The sequence below is a fragment of the Micropterus dolomieu genome, linkage group LG05 (assembly GCF_021292245.1).
Source record: "Micropterus dolomieu isolate WLL.071019.BEF.003 ecotype Adirondacks linkage group LG05, ASM2129224v1, whole genome shotgun sequence".
NCBI lineage: Eukaryota > Metazoa > Chordata > Actinopteri > Centrarchiformes > Centrarchidae > Micropterus > Micropterus dolomieu.
The window spans coordinates 20036274-20052340 of NC_060154.1; the positions used below are offsets into that span (position 1 = coordinate 20036274).

Genomic DNA, 16067 nt, shown 5'->3' on the forward strand with positions numbered 1-16067 from the left:
ACATCATGCTTTGGGGGTGCTTTTCAGCCAAGGGGACGGGACAACTCCATTGTATTGAGGGGAGGATGGACGGGGCCATGTATCGTGGAATTCTGGACAAACATCTCCTTCCCCCTCAGTGAGAGAGCTGAAGATGGGCCGAGGATGGGTGTTTCAGCATGACAACGACCCTAAGCACACCGCCAAAGCAACAAGAGTGGCTGAAGAAGAAGCACATCGAGGTTCTGGAGTGGCCTAGCCAGTCTCCAGACCTGAATCCAATTGAAAATCTTTGGAGGGAGCTTAAAATTCGAGTTGCCAGGCGACAACCTCGGAACCTGAATGATTTGGAGGCTGTCTGCAGGGAGGAGTGGGCCAACATCCCTGCCGAAATGTGCACAAACCTTGTCACCAACTATAAAAACCGTTTGACATCTGTGCTGGCCAATAATGGCTTTTCTACAAAATATTAACATGCTGTTTGTCCAGGGGGTCAAATACTTGTTTTTCCTCATCAGATGGTTATCAATTTTTATAAATTCATATGATGTGATTTTCTGGAATTTTCTTTGGGATTCTGTCTTTCACTGTTAGAATGTACATATGATTAAAATTATAGATTGTTGCATTCTTAAGTGGGCAAATCAGCAAGGGGTCAAATACTTATTTCCCCCACTGTATCTTTTGTTAAATCCTTCAGCTATTTTCATTTTGTGTTACACTGCTGGGCCCTTCATTCCTTTTAATAAATCTGAAAGTCAGCAATAATTGTGCAGCACATTAGCCACCTGATTATTTTCTTGAATTACTGTTTAGTCTAAAAAAAAAAAAAATGTTTTGGGAAATATTAACACTGTAAAACCCGACTTGTAAATAAAAAGCAAAGTTTAAGTAAAATACCACTTTTTATGCATGTATTGTAGGTTTAGCAGTTTATTTGACATAATGAAAAGGAGCATGTTAAGTCTCCCTCTCGCTCTCGCTCTAACCTTGCACATCTCCAATCAAAACAACAGATCACTTCCTGGGTGTCGGCTTACCTTTCCTCCTATCCGGACCTGGGCTTGAAGTTTTGCCAATTTTTCTTGATTCATGTTGTCACCTTCAATATGAGCAAATTGTAGATAATATTGAAAACAAATGAACGTTTATGTGCAACTAGCTAAACACTAGCATGCCGCTTGCTTTCCCTGTCGACTATTGTGCTGCAACATTAGCAGGAACAACAACATGAGCTGGAGACAGAAAGAGTCCAGTTTCCGAAGATGTAGCTGATTACGAACACAGAAACGGGTAAGGCGTGTTTTACCAACAAGGAGCACCAATAAAAAAGACGTCAACGAGACACATTGGATCCCGCTGATGCAATAATAACTGAGACTAGCTCCAACTTGTCAGCAGACAGTCTGCTGTGTGTGGTTAGCAGCAGCTGCAGAGATGGAAACACAACACGGGGCCTGCAGACTGAACACTGCTCCGCTCAGTCCGGCAGCCCTGCTCCGACCACAAACACCGCACATTACACAAACAAATCAACATGTATCATCCCAAACCTGCTCAAATATCCACAGAGGCATGCGCTACTGAAAGATGGAGGTTATGAGGAAGGGATTACGTCACAAACCACACGGATTTTTCTTCGTCGTCGTTTCCGACCAGCTGATGGGATTTGGGCGTCCGGCTGCCCCCTACAGGACACTTTATAGATTACACTAACAAACGCTACTCCGCCGCACCCAAGAGCTCCCCTTCGAGCGTCAGACATTTACCCTGTGTAGACGTCTGTAATACGTTAATAGTTTAATGTTAAAATGGGGGAAAGTAATTAAAAGTCCAAAGAAATGTCTGCATTTTATTCCTCTATAAATAAGAGTGTCAGACGTGTGCCTCTGAAATGACAACAATGAATGCACTTTAAAAAGCTATTAAATTACCTTAGATTTTAAAACCCACAAAGAAATGTTGTAAAAACAGACTTTAAATTTGTATTGTTAAGTAATGATTCTTATTCACTATATTTTAATATTTAATATTTTTTCACATTTCTGTGTCTACCTATTATACTCCACCTCACCATGATTTATTATAATTAATATAATTGACTCCATTAAGACAAAATATGCTTTTGAGAAAAAAACCCTCCTAACACACAATAACCTGACCCATTAGAATGGAACATTTTAAAGAGATTTGCTCTGTTATGTTTTGGATTTGTTTTTCCATTATCACCTTTATTACACAGAAGATAGAAATTAAAAAGGTTTCATGAGGGACAGATATGCTATAAACACACTTCTGCAGAACAATACATTTACAGTCATTAACCACAAGCACACTGACTGACTGACAGGCCCTGTTGTGTCTTATTTCATTCTGTCATGGTTGTATAAAAATGTCTGGAAACAATGGAGCATGCTCTTCTATGGAAAGACAGCAGTATGTACTGAGCAAGATGCTTATAAGCAGATGTGGTGGTTCTGTTATCTGCATGCTACAATTATTTAAACATTGCTTTGTATATTATGCTTCAATCTTTCTGTAGACTGGATCAAAACTGTTGATGAGCTCAGTTATCTTACATCATTTTGCACATTCTGCTGTAGAAATTTGAGTTCTGCTCAACCTACATAAACTACATTGACCTGTTAATCTGTTCACATTGTAATCCAGAGCAATGATGAGACCTCACAGTTAGCCTGTATTAGTTGATTGATGAGATCATAACCATGAATTCACATCACCTGACCATTCACGTGTCAGGGCTACTGCCAGTACCAGCAATAACAAAATAAATGAAATTCAGACAAATTCAGACACATTCAGTAAAGATCCTTACATGAGGTTAAGTGTGCAGGACGGAGGTGCCATATGGAAATTTCAGCAGCATGAAGAACACAGACAGAAATTTTTCCAAAAGACAGGGTGCAGTAAAAGGAATGACAGAACCAACATACAGTAAGTGTGGTTATAAGTTTCATAAAAAAGCTGAATGTTGAGAACAAAAAGTTAATCCTGCACAATACAATAGACCACAATACTGCCAATTCATGATGATCATTTTACGACTCCAAAGAGAGCATGAAACCAACTTTATAATGTTAGTTTATGTAAGATTCCAAATAATTGTGATGGGTACATTAACAAAGTTCTCCAAAGCTTCACAACTTCTTCCTGTTTTAATTACAGATGGTCTCAGATCAAAACACAGTGACCAGGGTTCAGGTGATGTATTTGATTGCAGTGTCTGGCAGAGGTAATCTACCGAGGCAGTGGCAGTCAGACATGCCAGCACCTGAGCTACTGGTCTCGACAGAGCTGCGGAGCGTACTGCTCTGCCAGCTGTGAGACGTTGGGCCGCAGAAGCTGTGGAACAACATGAAGATTTTCCTCAGAACAGCCTTTCTCAGTAGGATGTAGACCCAGGGGTCCAGGATCTGGTTCCACGTGGCCATGCGTACCACCATCAGGAGACTGAAGGACGCAGGCTCGCCTTTGGTTCTGGTGCTCAGCACGATGACACGGATCTGGTGAAGTGGTCATAAAATAATGGAAAGTGACAGAAAAACTTACAGAAGCCACAAAAACAACTGGTTCAGTTAAAATTGTCTATGAAGAGGAGGCATGTGATGGCAGTTTGGGGGGAAATTCCATTGCACTCGCTGTTTTTGTAAGATGCTTTACTTGAATAATTTATATTCAGTGTTACACAAAAGAGTCTGTAAAGCTGCAATTACGTTGAGCGATGGCGTCTATCACTGGGTGCCTTCTCCTGAGTGGCACACTCATTATCTTCCACAAATACATTGATTCACTACACAAGCATTTGCAAGATTGTACTCAGAAACTCATAAATTACTAGTTAGTGACTAAACTGAAAAAAAGCCTAGTTGATTTTTGCTACAATCCACTGTTACAGTCAGAATAAAATTATCTATCTAAATCTACTATTATTAAGTGTGAAAATCTGTACCTACTCAACAACCCTGAGCCTCAGCTTTTGCCTGTTTTAAAATAGAACTTCTATCTCACTCAATCATGTTGTTTCAACAACACACCGAGATTTGTTTTCATTGGACTTCCATTATGACAAAGTATGTTCTAGGTCACACACCCATTGCAAAGTTCACTCACAGCGGCCAATCCTGATTTTTTTTTTTATAGTCAAGTGTTTCTCAAGCCCCTCTATACGTGCTATATCATGTTTGGTGCAAATTGGTCATCAAACAAACAGCATTGTTTTAAAATAACCCAAAGAAAATCTCAGCACACCTTTACAGTTAAGAGTACCATAAAAAATATATGATCAGTGTTTTGCCCTGTGACTGCAGTGGATGAAGAGTTTAACTGAGCGGATCGTGTATATCCCAGTGTACTTTTGGAGCAGCAGTAGGTGCAGGAGCAGGTGGATATTTTGAAGGACAGGGGTGTGTGTCGGGACACACTGCAGTTTATTTTTAGGAGTTTAGAGCAAAGGTCATACAGTAAACGGTGTGACGTAAACAGTAATCGGGATGGAAAGACTGAAAATGAAAAACAGTAGTATGAAAATCTTAAAAACTTTTCTGGACTTATATTTTCATAAAACACTTTGAATAATAAACCTAGTTTTGGTTTCGGAGTCTCTGAGAATCACTTTGTACTTACCAATGTTCCAAATCCATGACAGACACACTGGTAAAAAGGAGATGTGGTCTGAAGATCAGAAGAACTATGGTATGTGGGAATGTGAATGTGAGGATAGATTGATGATTACTAACACATTAAAACTAATCAATCAGTCATTTATTATAAACCTTGATAACGAGGACTTCCAACTCATTCTCAGGGCTTCATGTAGCAGGGAATGGGAGACTTTTAGCTGACACTAAACACCTCTCCTGCAGTGTCGACCTGCTAACTGTAAAGTTCAACTGAGGAGAAATTCTTACCAGTAATGGGCCCCAGCACACACAGGACACTAACATGATAGCCAGCAGCTGGCAGATCATCTCTATGTGGTAAGACGTGCTTCTGCAGTGATGCTTGCGGCGCAGTCTGGCCTGTAGGAGAACACAGCTTGTCAGAGTATTGCACACAATGGAGAGCAGTAGGGCCAGCAGCCCGAGCATAGAGAAAAGGAGAGGCAGGAGCACATCCAGCCAGTCTCTGGGGCCCTCCATATGGAAGAAGCACCAACTTCTGGAGCTCTGCACCCTGTAGGGCCTCCACAGCAGCACCGGCAGCACAGCCACCATAGCGGCCAGCAGCCATGTGAGTCCCAGCAGCCTTTTCATGTGGTGGGAAGCCAATGCTGTGGAGTGGAAGATAGGCCGGGTGATTCCAATGCAGCGCTCCACCGCCATGACACTCCCCAGGAGCAAGGGGCTCAGGCCAAAGAACACCATGCACGCCCCGAAGACGTTGCACATGATGCGGTGAGGGTCAAACTTCTCCCATTTCTTGTGGGAGCTGTAGACAAAAAGCACCAGGGAGCCATTGATGAGGTGACCCAGCAGGTCTGTGACCACCAGGCTGCTGGCAAACAGCAGGAAGGACGCCTTGGACTTGATCCGGATGCTGTTGTAGGATTTGACGAGGATGAAAAGGGCGATGCTGTTGGAGAAGATGCCCACTGTCATGGAGATGACGGAGGCGGTGATCGAAAGGTCCTTCTGGCTGCAGGTGTTGTTGCTTGGTCTGACCTCTGACCTGCAACCTGTCTCTGAACTCCCATTGGCTGACATAGTAGAAGGAAATCTGAAGGAGAGGATAAACGGTAGATGGTTTGCATGGAATGAAACAACAGAGGCAAAAATATGGCTTGAGAGATTTACTTGAAATTATACAAATATTTATATTTTCCCGGAACTGATGCTCAGCGTTATAATACAACATTTTACCATTCAGCTTACATGCTGTTTTGGGTGTGACTATAAGTAAACTTCCCTTGTAACATAGCACCCCAGCAAACATTGTTTGGATGTTGACGTTGTGTCCTTGGGAAAAAAATGGTTCTGGTGGGACTCCAAGAACCAGAACATTGTCATGAGGTGGAAGGCCAAGTGTTGTTTCCACATCCAGTAATTAGACCCATGGATATCACACCCAAAAGGTGCCTATTCAGTCCAATAAGAATTGCACACCTGAAGCATATGCCAAAACAGTTTCTAGCTTCCAGGTTTACTTCCGGGGCTATGCGCCCACTGAAAGTCTGCAGTAATGTTTCTCCCGCTGGCCCCATAGACTTTACACTCATATAATGTAACAAGTTTATAAACTGCATTTCTCTTTTTGATGAACATGCCAGAGCTGCAGCTTAACATGGATTTCAATTTGGCTAATGTTGGCTTGCAGGCAAATGCGTCATCAACAGTTTTTCTGATATTTTATTTATTTATTTATTTTTTCATTTTTCACTTTTGTTCTGTATTAAGATGTTTATTTTCTCTCCATGTGTTGAAGAGGTGTAGCTACAGTGCTACAGAGCATGACATAGATGCAGTCATTGGAGAACCCCTAAAACACACTCCAGGAAGAGCTTGGTGTGGTTGGAATAAAAGGAGTTTGTAAAAAACAATGTGAACTTTATATATTTGAGAAAGCATGTTCAACACTGGTCAGGATTTATTTAATTTATATTTTGGTACTGTGTTCATAGTTGTTGCTGTTGTTGGCAAGTTTGTATTAAAAATAAAATGTATTGTCCAAAAGTCAGTATTAATGTTTTTGTTTCATGATTCCAATATTAATTTTGTTCCAGGTTCAAAGGATACATCGTTTTTATAGAGTTGTAGAGGTTTTATGGACGTCCATAAAGACGTCGTAGAACAATATTTGGATCAATTGGGACTGATTTTAAAGGGGATCAGGGTGAGGGAGGCGTCTTAACAATGTGAAAAAGGTTTATGCATTGATGGCAATGACAGAGTTGTTGCACGATTGTTTAGTATCATCTTGCAAATTACACGTTGTTAAAACATATGACAGACGAACATATAACAAACATCTGGGTCAGACAGGACATGGACGAACCATTTCAGAAAGTGTAGCATTTTTAGTTGTTAATCTGATGTAGACTGAATACACACGTGTAGGCTTATTACACTTAAGAAGGTAACTCCGCGGACGTCGGCCCACCTTTAATTTTGGAACTCTTTTTGACAGCTCAATCGATGTCTCAACAATGACTAAAACAGCGATAATAGCTTACATTTACATTTCCAAGAACTATTTTTGGAGCATAAATCTGACCGCTACTTTTATCAAAAATCAATCAAATATCATCTTAGAATGAAAAATGTGCCACATTCTCAGAGCTCCTTACCTCAGGTTTGGTCTTCTCTCACACTCGCCATAAGTCAACAGCCTCTTCTACTTCTTTTATGATAGTCAATTAAAAAAGGCGACGTCTTATCAGCCCTGCAGCAAATGCCATTGAAAGTGAATTGCAACCGCTTTCCTCGATGTTCCTGTCGAGGCAGCGATGCGCAACTTGTTAGTTCTGTCTGCGCTCCGCTGGTGCCAAGTCAGCGAAGGCGGACGAGCTCCAGTCTGTATTAGTTCAAACTCAAAGCCACCTTGGAGGCTGTACACGCTTGTCGCATTCTGCAAAAACCAGCACGCGTCTGCACTGCTGTTTTGTGTCGACACTGTCTAGGCATTTAAAGCAAAATTAAACTGATAAACTCATTCTTGTAATAACGCATGACTACCCAACTTTAAAGTATGTGTTTGTATGTTTGTGGATCATGTAAAATTCATTCAAAAGTCGCTGTTTTTCTTAGGGGCTACATATTTTCTGTATCTTTGTAGGCTGTTGAGTTTTAATATTTTGAAATCTCTCCATAAATTCACGTAGGCCTATGGTTTTTTTTTGTTTTTTTTTTTTAAAGCGCATCTTAGTTTTACCTTACTCTGTCGTTGCATGTTGTTGGATCATCCTGAATATGTTGTCAACAACTTCCCATGATACGCTGGAAGTGCAGGCTACTGGTGACTGAAGTCATTTTTGTATCTATACTAAACAAAAAACCAAGAGCCTAATCAGATTTCACAATAAGGCCTACAAGAAATATCCAAAACGTGTAAGTGTTATTCCTTTACTAAGGTTTCTATTTTTATTTATTTATATATTTTTTCATTTCCTACCATTGTTGGTTCGATCACATACATGTATTTCATTTTGGAACAATCTTTTTGAAATACAAAAACAGTGGCAAAGAATAAAGAGCTTCAATATTCATTATCCAATGCTAAACTTCACTAATAAGGTGCATTTAAAAATGTATTAAATATATAACCAGACCAAATAAATTTGTCTGAGGATCTAGCAATGCAACACTATAATGTGATATGAAGAGTTTACCAGTGAGCGTACATAATGTCTTCTTTCTTTGCAACACAAAGGACCGGTCAGAGTGCCCAGACATTCACATCAATATCCTGGCAGTCACACCTTTTCTGAGGGTCATCCTATAGAGAAAGCCTTTATCCAATCATCCAACCATTGTGCTTGGCTAAAAGGATCACTTTAATAACAGATGCTGGTTTTCCAGTCCATTTGTTGTTTATGTCATTAATCCCCCCCTACATCTATGTAGGCCCTTGTCATCAACTCGGTCTGCTTTTCAATAATAACAATAATAACCTTTATTTGTAGAGCACTTTTCAAAAACAAGTTACAAAGTGCTTTAACAAGTGTAAAAACAATAAAACACATACAAACAAATTGTCAGGGTTGAGGGTGAGCGCAAAACAGGTGAGATCCCAAATGCAACTTTAATCAATGAAAAGGCAAAACAAGGCTTACAAAGTACAGGGACTGGCAACACCCAAAATCAACAGCACAGAAAAAGGCAGCACACTCTTCCTACAACACAAAACAGAGCGTATACACACTACAATGACCAGACAGGGAATGAGTAGAAACACCAAACATTTATACACAGGGACTAACGAGCAGGGTGGGAGCAACACAGGTGACAGGTATCAGGACTAACGAGACAGGCAGGCAGAGAGACAGCAGGGGAAAACAGAGAGACTGGCAGGCAGGCAGATTACTGGGTGGAAACAGACAACACACGCTACTGGACACTAAACATATATAAATGACAAACTAATACAGACAGAAGCAAACAGATCACCAATAACCACAACCAACAGGGAAAACAGACTGAAACTGGGATTAAACAGAACTCAAGTAAAAACAAGTACACAGACCAGAAGTAAACACTAAGACATGAACTCCAGTATGATGGTACAGAAAATAATACATGAGACAGGAACAGAACTGAACAAGAACTACAGAACAGATCGGACCAGAACAACCACACAGAACTAGCAGAAGACAGAACAACATAGACCAACTCCACAAGATATAAACAGACAGGACCAAATCTAAAAGCAAACACACACCAAGAAGACTGGATACAAGACCACAGACAGACAGGATTGAAAACCAAAACCCAACAGACTATATAACAGATACCTAACTGACCAAAAACTCACAGAGTGCTAAACTTAAATATAGCCGACAGGCAGAATGTGACACAAATACATGATAAAAGCAAGAAAACACTTAAGAGACTGAAATACACATTTAAAATAAATATAAAATATATATAGAATAGAATAAAATAAAATAAAACAGAAATAGAAATAAAGTCAAATAAAATCTGGAAAGGCTCTCCTATAAAAGTTATTTTAAGAAGGGACTTAAAAGAGTTCACTGACTCAGCCGACCTGATTTCCTCGGGCAGGCTGTTCCAGAGCCTCGGGGCCCTGACAGCAAACGCTTTGTCCCCTTTTGTTTTAGGTCGAGACTGTGGAACAGACAACAGACCTCTGCCCAAGGATCTGAAGGTACGTGCCGGTGTGTATCGGACTAAAAGGTCAGAAATATAACAAGAAATTCTAAGGCTGTACCAGAGATCCCCACCAAGTGCCTCAGTCTGTCTAACATGATGTTGTGATCAATGGTGTCAAAAGCAGCGCTAAGGTCCAGGAGTACGAGGACTGAGCACATGCCTTCATCAGCAGACATTAAAAGGTCATTTTAAAAGGTCATTGGTAACTTTAAGCAGGGCAGTCTCAGGGCTGTGGTACTTCCTGAATCCAGATTGAAACTTTTAAAATATTTTGTTATTTTCCAATACAGAGAGAAATTGTTTTGACACAATTCTTTTTAAAAATCTTTGCAATAAAAGGTGGTATGTATGAAGCAGTAGGTATGAAGTGTTACAGAGACAAGGCATAATGTGGACACTAACCTCCAAACAAATGTCATATGAACTATACTGTGTAAAATCATTTATCATTTTTAACTATTAAGGTGTTTCAACATGGCTGCCCAGGTGAAATCAGCAATCTCGTTTTCCAGCGAGACCAGGTAAAGCAGACATGCACTCAAACATTGCTGACAGACTTGCAGCAGCTTCAAATGAAATAGCTTAAAAGTCACATGAAAGGAAAGTAAAGTGCTCCAAATGGAGAGTTCCCTATTCAGTCCGACCAGGCTGTGGGGCAAATGGACGACTTTTGTGAGAGCAGTCAATTTCTGACATATTAGAGAGCAGTACATGTACTTCTGAAGCCTACAGAAAGTGCTTCTACATGCAGCCACGAGTCCTCCACCTGAGCAGAGAAAATACAGCAACATGTAGTCAATAATAGTCAATACGCAACAGCAGGAATCTGATTTAAGCTTTATTCTTGATTGAGTGTAGATTTCAAAAGAAAACTGGACAAAAAGGGTTGAGTATGGTCCATCCCAGCATGCACATATAGCTGTCAACCTGTATCTATCTCAACATTTCATGGATATATACAAGAGGTAATTTATCAGAATTCGCGCAGCGTCCTCTGGAGCCACAAAAGGCTTAATACAACTTTTTTTCTATGCAGTAGCACTCCCCAAGACCTATAAACATACTTTGATGTTTAAAATGGGTGGAGTTCCCCCTTAAGCTAAATGAAATACTTAAAAACCCGCTTGATCAACTAAAAAAACACAGCTATGTTTCTTAGCTAAGGAGAAGTTGACATTTTCCCAAAGCAATGCAGATTTCTGATAATCTCCTTTATGGTGCATTGATGTCCCTTCTTCCTTCACACCGCTGGGCTTGTGACACCTCCAGAAAGCTCAGTATTAATGTTCATCATCTTTAAACAATATTCTGAATATATTCTAAATGATATTACGTTCTCCCATCAAACTCCATCTCCAGTCCTTCCTTCAGTCTTCCTTCCACACTGCATCTTCAGCTGGTGAGTTTTCATTTGTGCTACAAATTCAAATTGTTGAGATTCTCTGTTCTGACAAAACATAACCATCTGTTTGCAGTAGTTGTTTACTAACACTTGGTTATAGTATATGGAGAGAACTAGCTTTCCAGACAGGATATGTCTGGGTGATATTTTGTCTGAGCAAGGAGGAAGTTTGAGCTTCTAGATGATGAATGTGTGATTACTTTGCAAGCCACGTCGCCTTCATACCTTTATGCCTCCTTGTTCACAACAAGGAGCAAAAAGTAGTTGGGAGCTGATCGCAACTCGTTGCACACGTACATTTCAGACGTATCCTAGCAATGATTAGCAAACTGATTTGAACTGATGCTGAGCTTAATCCGTGTAATGAGATTCCTGTTATTCTGCACACAGAAAGTGTCATTTTCTTACCATCCCAAGCATTGCATCACCCTGAAAGACTTTAATGCTTTATCATGCCTGAGGTTTGGAAGACATGCTGACTTATTCCTTATTAATTTCTGTATGCATTTCACAAATTGCGTACACAAAACAAAGAAATCATGCGGTGATTAATTGGAAATATGTAAGAGTTTGCGATATTATGTTGCTTATCCTTGCTCATAAGCTTATCAACCTCTACTGCTTCTACAAGCATGTATAAATACAATTTATTATTATTAGTATTAGCATTATATTATACCTTATCAAGGTACCTGTTTACTATTTATTCATCATTATGGCAATTCAGTGGTTGGTAGTATTGGATATACTGTATATATCATATCCACCTACCTCATGCACCTAATAAAACAAAAATAATTGCACTCTGCTCCATTACACTATTGTCTTGCTGTCTACAAATGTTTTTGTTTTGGTTATCGTTGTGTGTGCATATGTGCAATGTGCTCTGTAGTTTGTGTCTGTTTTTGCTGAGCTTGTTGTCCTTTTCGTTTATGTTTGTTCTGTGTATGTACATTGAGAGCAATATAAGACCATAAAGTGATTTTGAATTTTAAGTAGGCATAAATAAAACACATTTTGTGGTCAAATAAAACTGTCATTCTTTCTTTAAATTATATCTCATTATTCTGAATGTTCCCTCCCTGCATTAAGTCAACCAGAAAATTTCAACAAACTAATTTGTTTGTATTCAAAATACTTTCTTTGTTCCTCAAGGGGCAATTGGAGGCAAGTGGGTTTGCAAACACAGAAACACACAAAACATTCACTCACTCATCTAAAAATACAAAAATACAAAGTAGAAAAGAAATGAAAAAAGAAAACTGAAAGACTTTAATTGCTGTGGCCTAAACTGGCAAACAGTGTTGGCACCATGAAAAAGCATAAAGTGCATTTATCCAATTATACACAAAATGAACAGACACTCAATTTTACTTCCGCTGTCTTAAGTTTTAAGGTCTCAAGAATAAATCCAAATCTCTTCTTATTTGTATCACATATAGTATATAGGCAATCTAAAATGCATTCTTGATGGCAATAGCTTAAATTAATCATAAAGGACAAGTGTGGGTAGACTTTATTGTCTACCTTTTTGATGAACTATTCATTATTAAGCTGTGCCAGGGAGCTCAGAGTTCAGAACATCATTTCAGAGCTGAAGTTAACGACACCTTGCAATTGATTCTTGTCCTTTTAATAAAGGGATGTAAACCAGCAAGTGACAGCGTCAATTCTCGACCTTATATACTCCAAAGGGATCATGTTTTTGTAGGCAGAGGAGAAGCTGCACAATTACATCTCTATTTTTATTAAATTCAAATTATTTACACAAGTATTTATAGGTCCGGATGACCTCAACACCTATGAATACTTGTGTTTTGGGGATTTGATATTATTTCTAATGAAATTACCTAATCACCTTTGCACTTGTGTTTTTCATGTTATATTTAATATTAATTTCTTTGTTTATAGCACACTACTGACTATAAGAAGTACACAATAAACAGTATACATTCTGCAGAATAACATGGCAGGATAATACAGCAGTTTTGCTAGTTAGATGTAAAAATTTATCTTTTCATAAATCCAACCACTAAAAGAGTGGGATAAAAGAAAACATGCTTTTCATTTTATTCACAATGAATTTGTTTTTTTAAAACTCTGTGACTGAGTTACTGCTGTGCCTGCTGTCATTGTGAAAACTGAATATCTTGTCCTTTTACTGTGGTAATGAAACATTCATACAACAAGGTGACTCCTGATGAAAGTTTTTCCCAGGTGACATTACACCTTCAAGTGTGGTGTCATACAGTATCTGCCGTATGCTGTAATGAGCGGCGGCGGCGGCGGCAACGGCAAGGCAAGCACGGGCATGGGAGTGCAATTACATTCTTTTGTTGGCTGCATCAAATGTGGCTGCTGTAATAGACCGACTGCCGCAGTGGGGTTCAGACAGAGCCGGGAGTAGATTGAGCAAGATGGGAAAATAACCCATAATGCCTTCTTTTTGCCAGCAGCACTGTTGCTTCTCTGCGTCGCCATCTAATCACAAAAACGTGGGTTTCACAGGTAACAAAAGTACTCTTCCTCTGTTCTTGCTCATCTTGTGCCTCCCATCTTTTCTTTTCTCTGTCACTCAATGTCTGTCACCCTCATTTTGGAAATTGTTAATGGAGCAGAGTTGGTGGCATGCGAGGGAGTTGCAAAATTTGTCAAAGCTGTTTATCAAGCCTAGAAGGGACAGGATTGTGTTAGCATCTTTGTGCTTCCATCACCTCAAATCCTAACCTATTGCTAATATCTCACATTTCCCTGTTGTGCAGAGAGAACACATATTTAATCCTAAAAGGTCACGACACTTGGTAGCAACTAAATTATCCAACAGTAACAACTGAGGATAAGAGAACCACTGTCAGTTCCTGGCCTCCCAGATGACACACTAACAGAAAACAAAACAGGGAAACTAGAGAGAGCAGGGTTTTGAAATTGTGCATGTAATTAATTTATAGTCCTAGAGATTGTCAGTTTGAACTGACCTGACCTCTGTGAAAGCATGAAGCTTGGATAAAGTCTGCAGCTGGGCAGCAAAGCCGAGATTTGTGTCTCAAACTGTGATCAATGCAGGTATTTGTGGTGAAACCATCCACCAACCATTACATATTCAATGGGGAGATCCGCGTAGCCTACATCTCACAACTGCTGTTATGGTAAGTAAGTTACTAACTAACTAATCTTGGCTTGTTGATTCTGGTCTACTAAAAGCTTAACTGTTGAAACAGTCTGGTCATCGGTTATCCTTTTGTTTATTATCTTGTTGCTGATACAAGTCATATTTCAGAAGGACCAGATATCTGTGTTTGCAAGACTAGGAGTCTACAGCCATGTGTTATGGGTGGGGTGGTGTGGGGGCAGAGAGGACCCAAATGCAACGCTCAGAAGAAAGGAGGTTTATTGAGGGAAAAAGGGGTTGAGGGACCAGATTGGAGGGAGAGGTGGAAGCCAGGGAAACACAGGCACGGTGAACCGAGTTGACTGAAACCAGAGAGCCGGGGGACACTGGGGCCGAGGAAGGGAGGAGGCAAGGGAGAACTGGGAGGATGCCGTGGGGGAAGTCTGAAGAGGAGAGGACCGGAGGATGAGCCCAGCCGACAGAACGGAGGACGAGGGTGAGTGAACCTGGGAGGGAAACAGACAGAAAGACAGGGTTAGTGCGAGAAATAACTGGGGGCTGGAAAACAAAGATTATTTAAACCTGAGTTTGAGAGGTTGGCACCAGGTTGGGAGCAACGACAATCAAGCAGGGGTTGACTGGAGAATTGGGGTAGAAGAACGGTTGGAGATGAGGCTGATTGCTGGCAGGTGTGGCAGGCAGAGGAGGTGGCTGATGAGGTGCAGGTGCGGGTCGTTGGCTGGGCTCAGGAGCAGTTAGTTACATGCTCACAATGTTAATGCTAACATGCTAATGTTTAGCAGGCATTCCTTCTGTTTAAAGGTTTAGTGTCTAATATCTAGGAGGATCTACTGACAGAAATGCAATATAATACACATAACTCTATTTTCAGTTGTGTATAAAGACCTGAAATAATGAAGCATTATGTTTTTTATTACCTTAATGAGTAATTTCTATCTACATACACCGCGGGTCCTCTTACATGGATGCCGCCATGTTTATACAGAAGCCTGAACGGACAAACGGCTCTACAGAGTGCCATTTCGTCACTACGTTGAATATGTACAGAAGAACAACAAGTTACACTGCAAGTAGCAGTAGTAGTCGACTGATTTATTAGAAGAAGAAAAGAAGAGAAATTTGGACAAACGGAGGCCCACATGTATTATTTAGCACAAGAGCTGACAGAGAAAGATTGTCAGCCACTGTAGCTTCTCCTGCGCGCTTGGAAAGGGAGGGGTGAGCGATGCATTCATGTGGTGTCATCAGAATCTTTTTTTCCTCCTTAAATCTTTGTTGCAAAAAGAGAAGTAAAGTGTAGATGGGGCATAAAGAAGTATACAGAACTTTGATCCGTGTAAAATCACTTATTGCATATACATATTTTGAGTGCTGGGCAGTAGCGCCGCTACAAGTAGCACCATTACTAGTTTAACTACATTTCTCAGTAGCTTGGTGGTAGCTTTGTTATTTTCTGAATCAAATTTTCAGTAATGAAGCTCTTTTATTGACAGAGTAGCGTGGTAGCTTCCACACACATTACATTTTCTCAGGAGTTTCTGAAGGATCAGTAAGTGATGCCACCACCACACATGGACCTGTCTGTGCAGCCGGCAGCAGCGCTTCCTCGTGATGGTGACATCACGTACAGATCCTTGGGCTGATGTCTGCGACTTTGCTGCAGGGGAATGAAGACGTGCACGGTTGAGTTTACTTTCTATTGGACAGCTCT

The 16067-nt window shown here is 40.3% G+C and overlaps 4 protein-coding genes across 6 annotated transcripts in view; all 4 read right to left on the reverse strand.

The window, feature by feature from the left end:
* The window catches only part of btf3l4 (basic transcription factor 3-like 4), a 5490-nt gene extending 3843 nt beyond the window's left edge, over positions 1–1647 (reverse strand). The window contains exons 1-2 of the mRNA XM_046049127.1: positions 1533–1647; positions 1020–1081 (exon numbers count right to left, since the gene is read on the reverse strand). Of these exons, the coding sequence (XP_045905083.1) occupies positions 1020–1073 (54 nt within the window). The 5' untranslated portion in view covers positions 1074–1081; positions 1533–1647. The remainder of the gene's footprint in view (positions 1–1019; positions 1082–1532) is intronic.
* Positions 1–16067, reverse strand: part of lpxn (leupaxin) — a 665334-nt gene that overhangs the window by 269452 nt on the left and 379815 nt on the right. The window lies entirely within an intron of this gene.
* On the reverse strand, positions 2184–8402 carry ptgfr (prostaglandin F receptor (FP)). Of its 3 annotated transcripts, XM_046049100.1 has the most exons (4): positions 7283–7497; positions 5156–5715; positions 4908–5018; positions 2184–3503 (listed from the first exon to the last, which is right to left on the reverse strand). In XM_046049100.1, exons 2-4 carry the CDS (start codon positions 5700–5702, stop codon positions 3277–3279), a joined length of 885 nt encoding a protein of 294 aa, XP_045905056.1. In that variant the 5' UTR covers positions 5703–5715; positions 7283–7497; the 3' UTR covers positions 2184–3276. The 3 variants fall into 3 exon arrangements, with proteins under 3 accessions (XP_045905056.1, XP_045905055.1, XP_045905054.1); XM_046049099.1 differs by lacking the exon at positions 7283–7497 and adding an exon at positions 8336–8402 and having other exon boundaries at positions 4908–5715; XM_046049098.1 differs by having other exon boundaries at positions 4908–5715.
* Positions 14597–16067, reverse strand: part of st6galnac5b (ST6 (alpha-N-acetyl-neuraminyl-2,3-beta-galactosyl-1,3)-N-acetylgalactosaminide alpha-2,6-sialyltransferase 5b) — a 28508-nt gene continuing 27037 nt past the window's right edge. The window contains exon 5 of the mRNA XM_046049110.1: positions 14597–14841. Coding sequence (XP_045905066.1) covers positions 14598–14841 — 244 coding nt within the window. The 3' untranslated portion in view covers position 14597. The remainder of the gene's footprint in view (positions 14842–16067) is intronic.

Excerpts from the sequence above, each read along its gene's own strand:
- ptgfr (XM_046049099.1), bottom strand. The coding sequence starts at position 5,702 with ATGTCAGCCAATGGGAGTTCAGAGACAGGTTGCAGGTCAGAGGTCAGA. Across the intron at positions 3,504-4,907 it reads TGTGCTGGGGCCCATTACTG|ATCCGTGTCATCGTGCTGAG; the intron begins GTAAGAATTTCT and ends CCACTTCACCAG.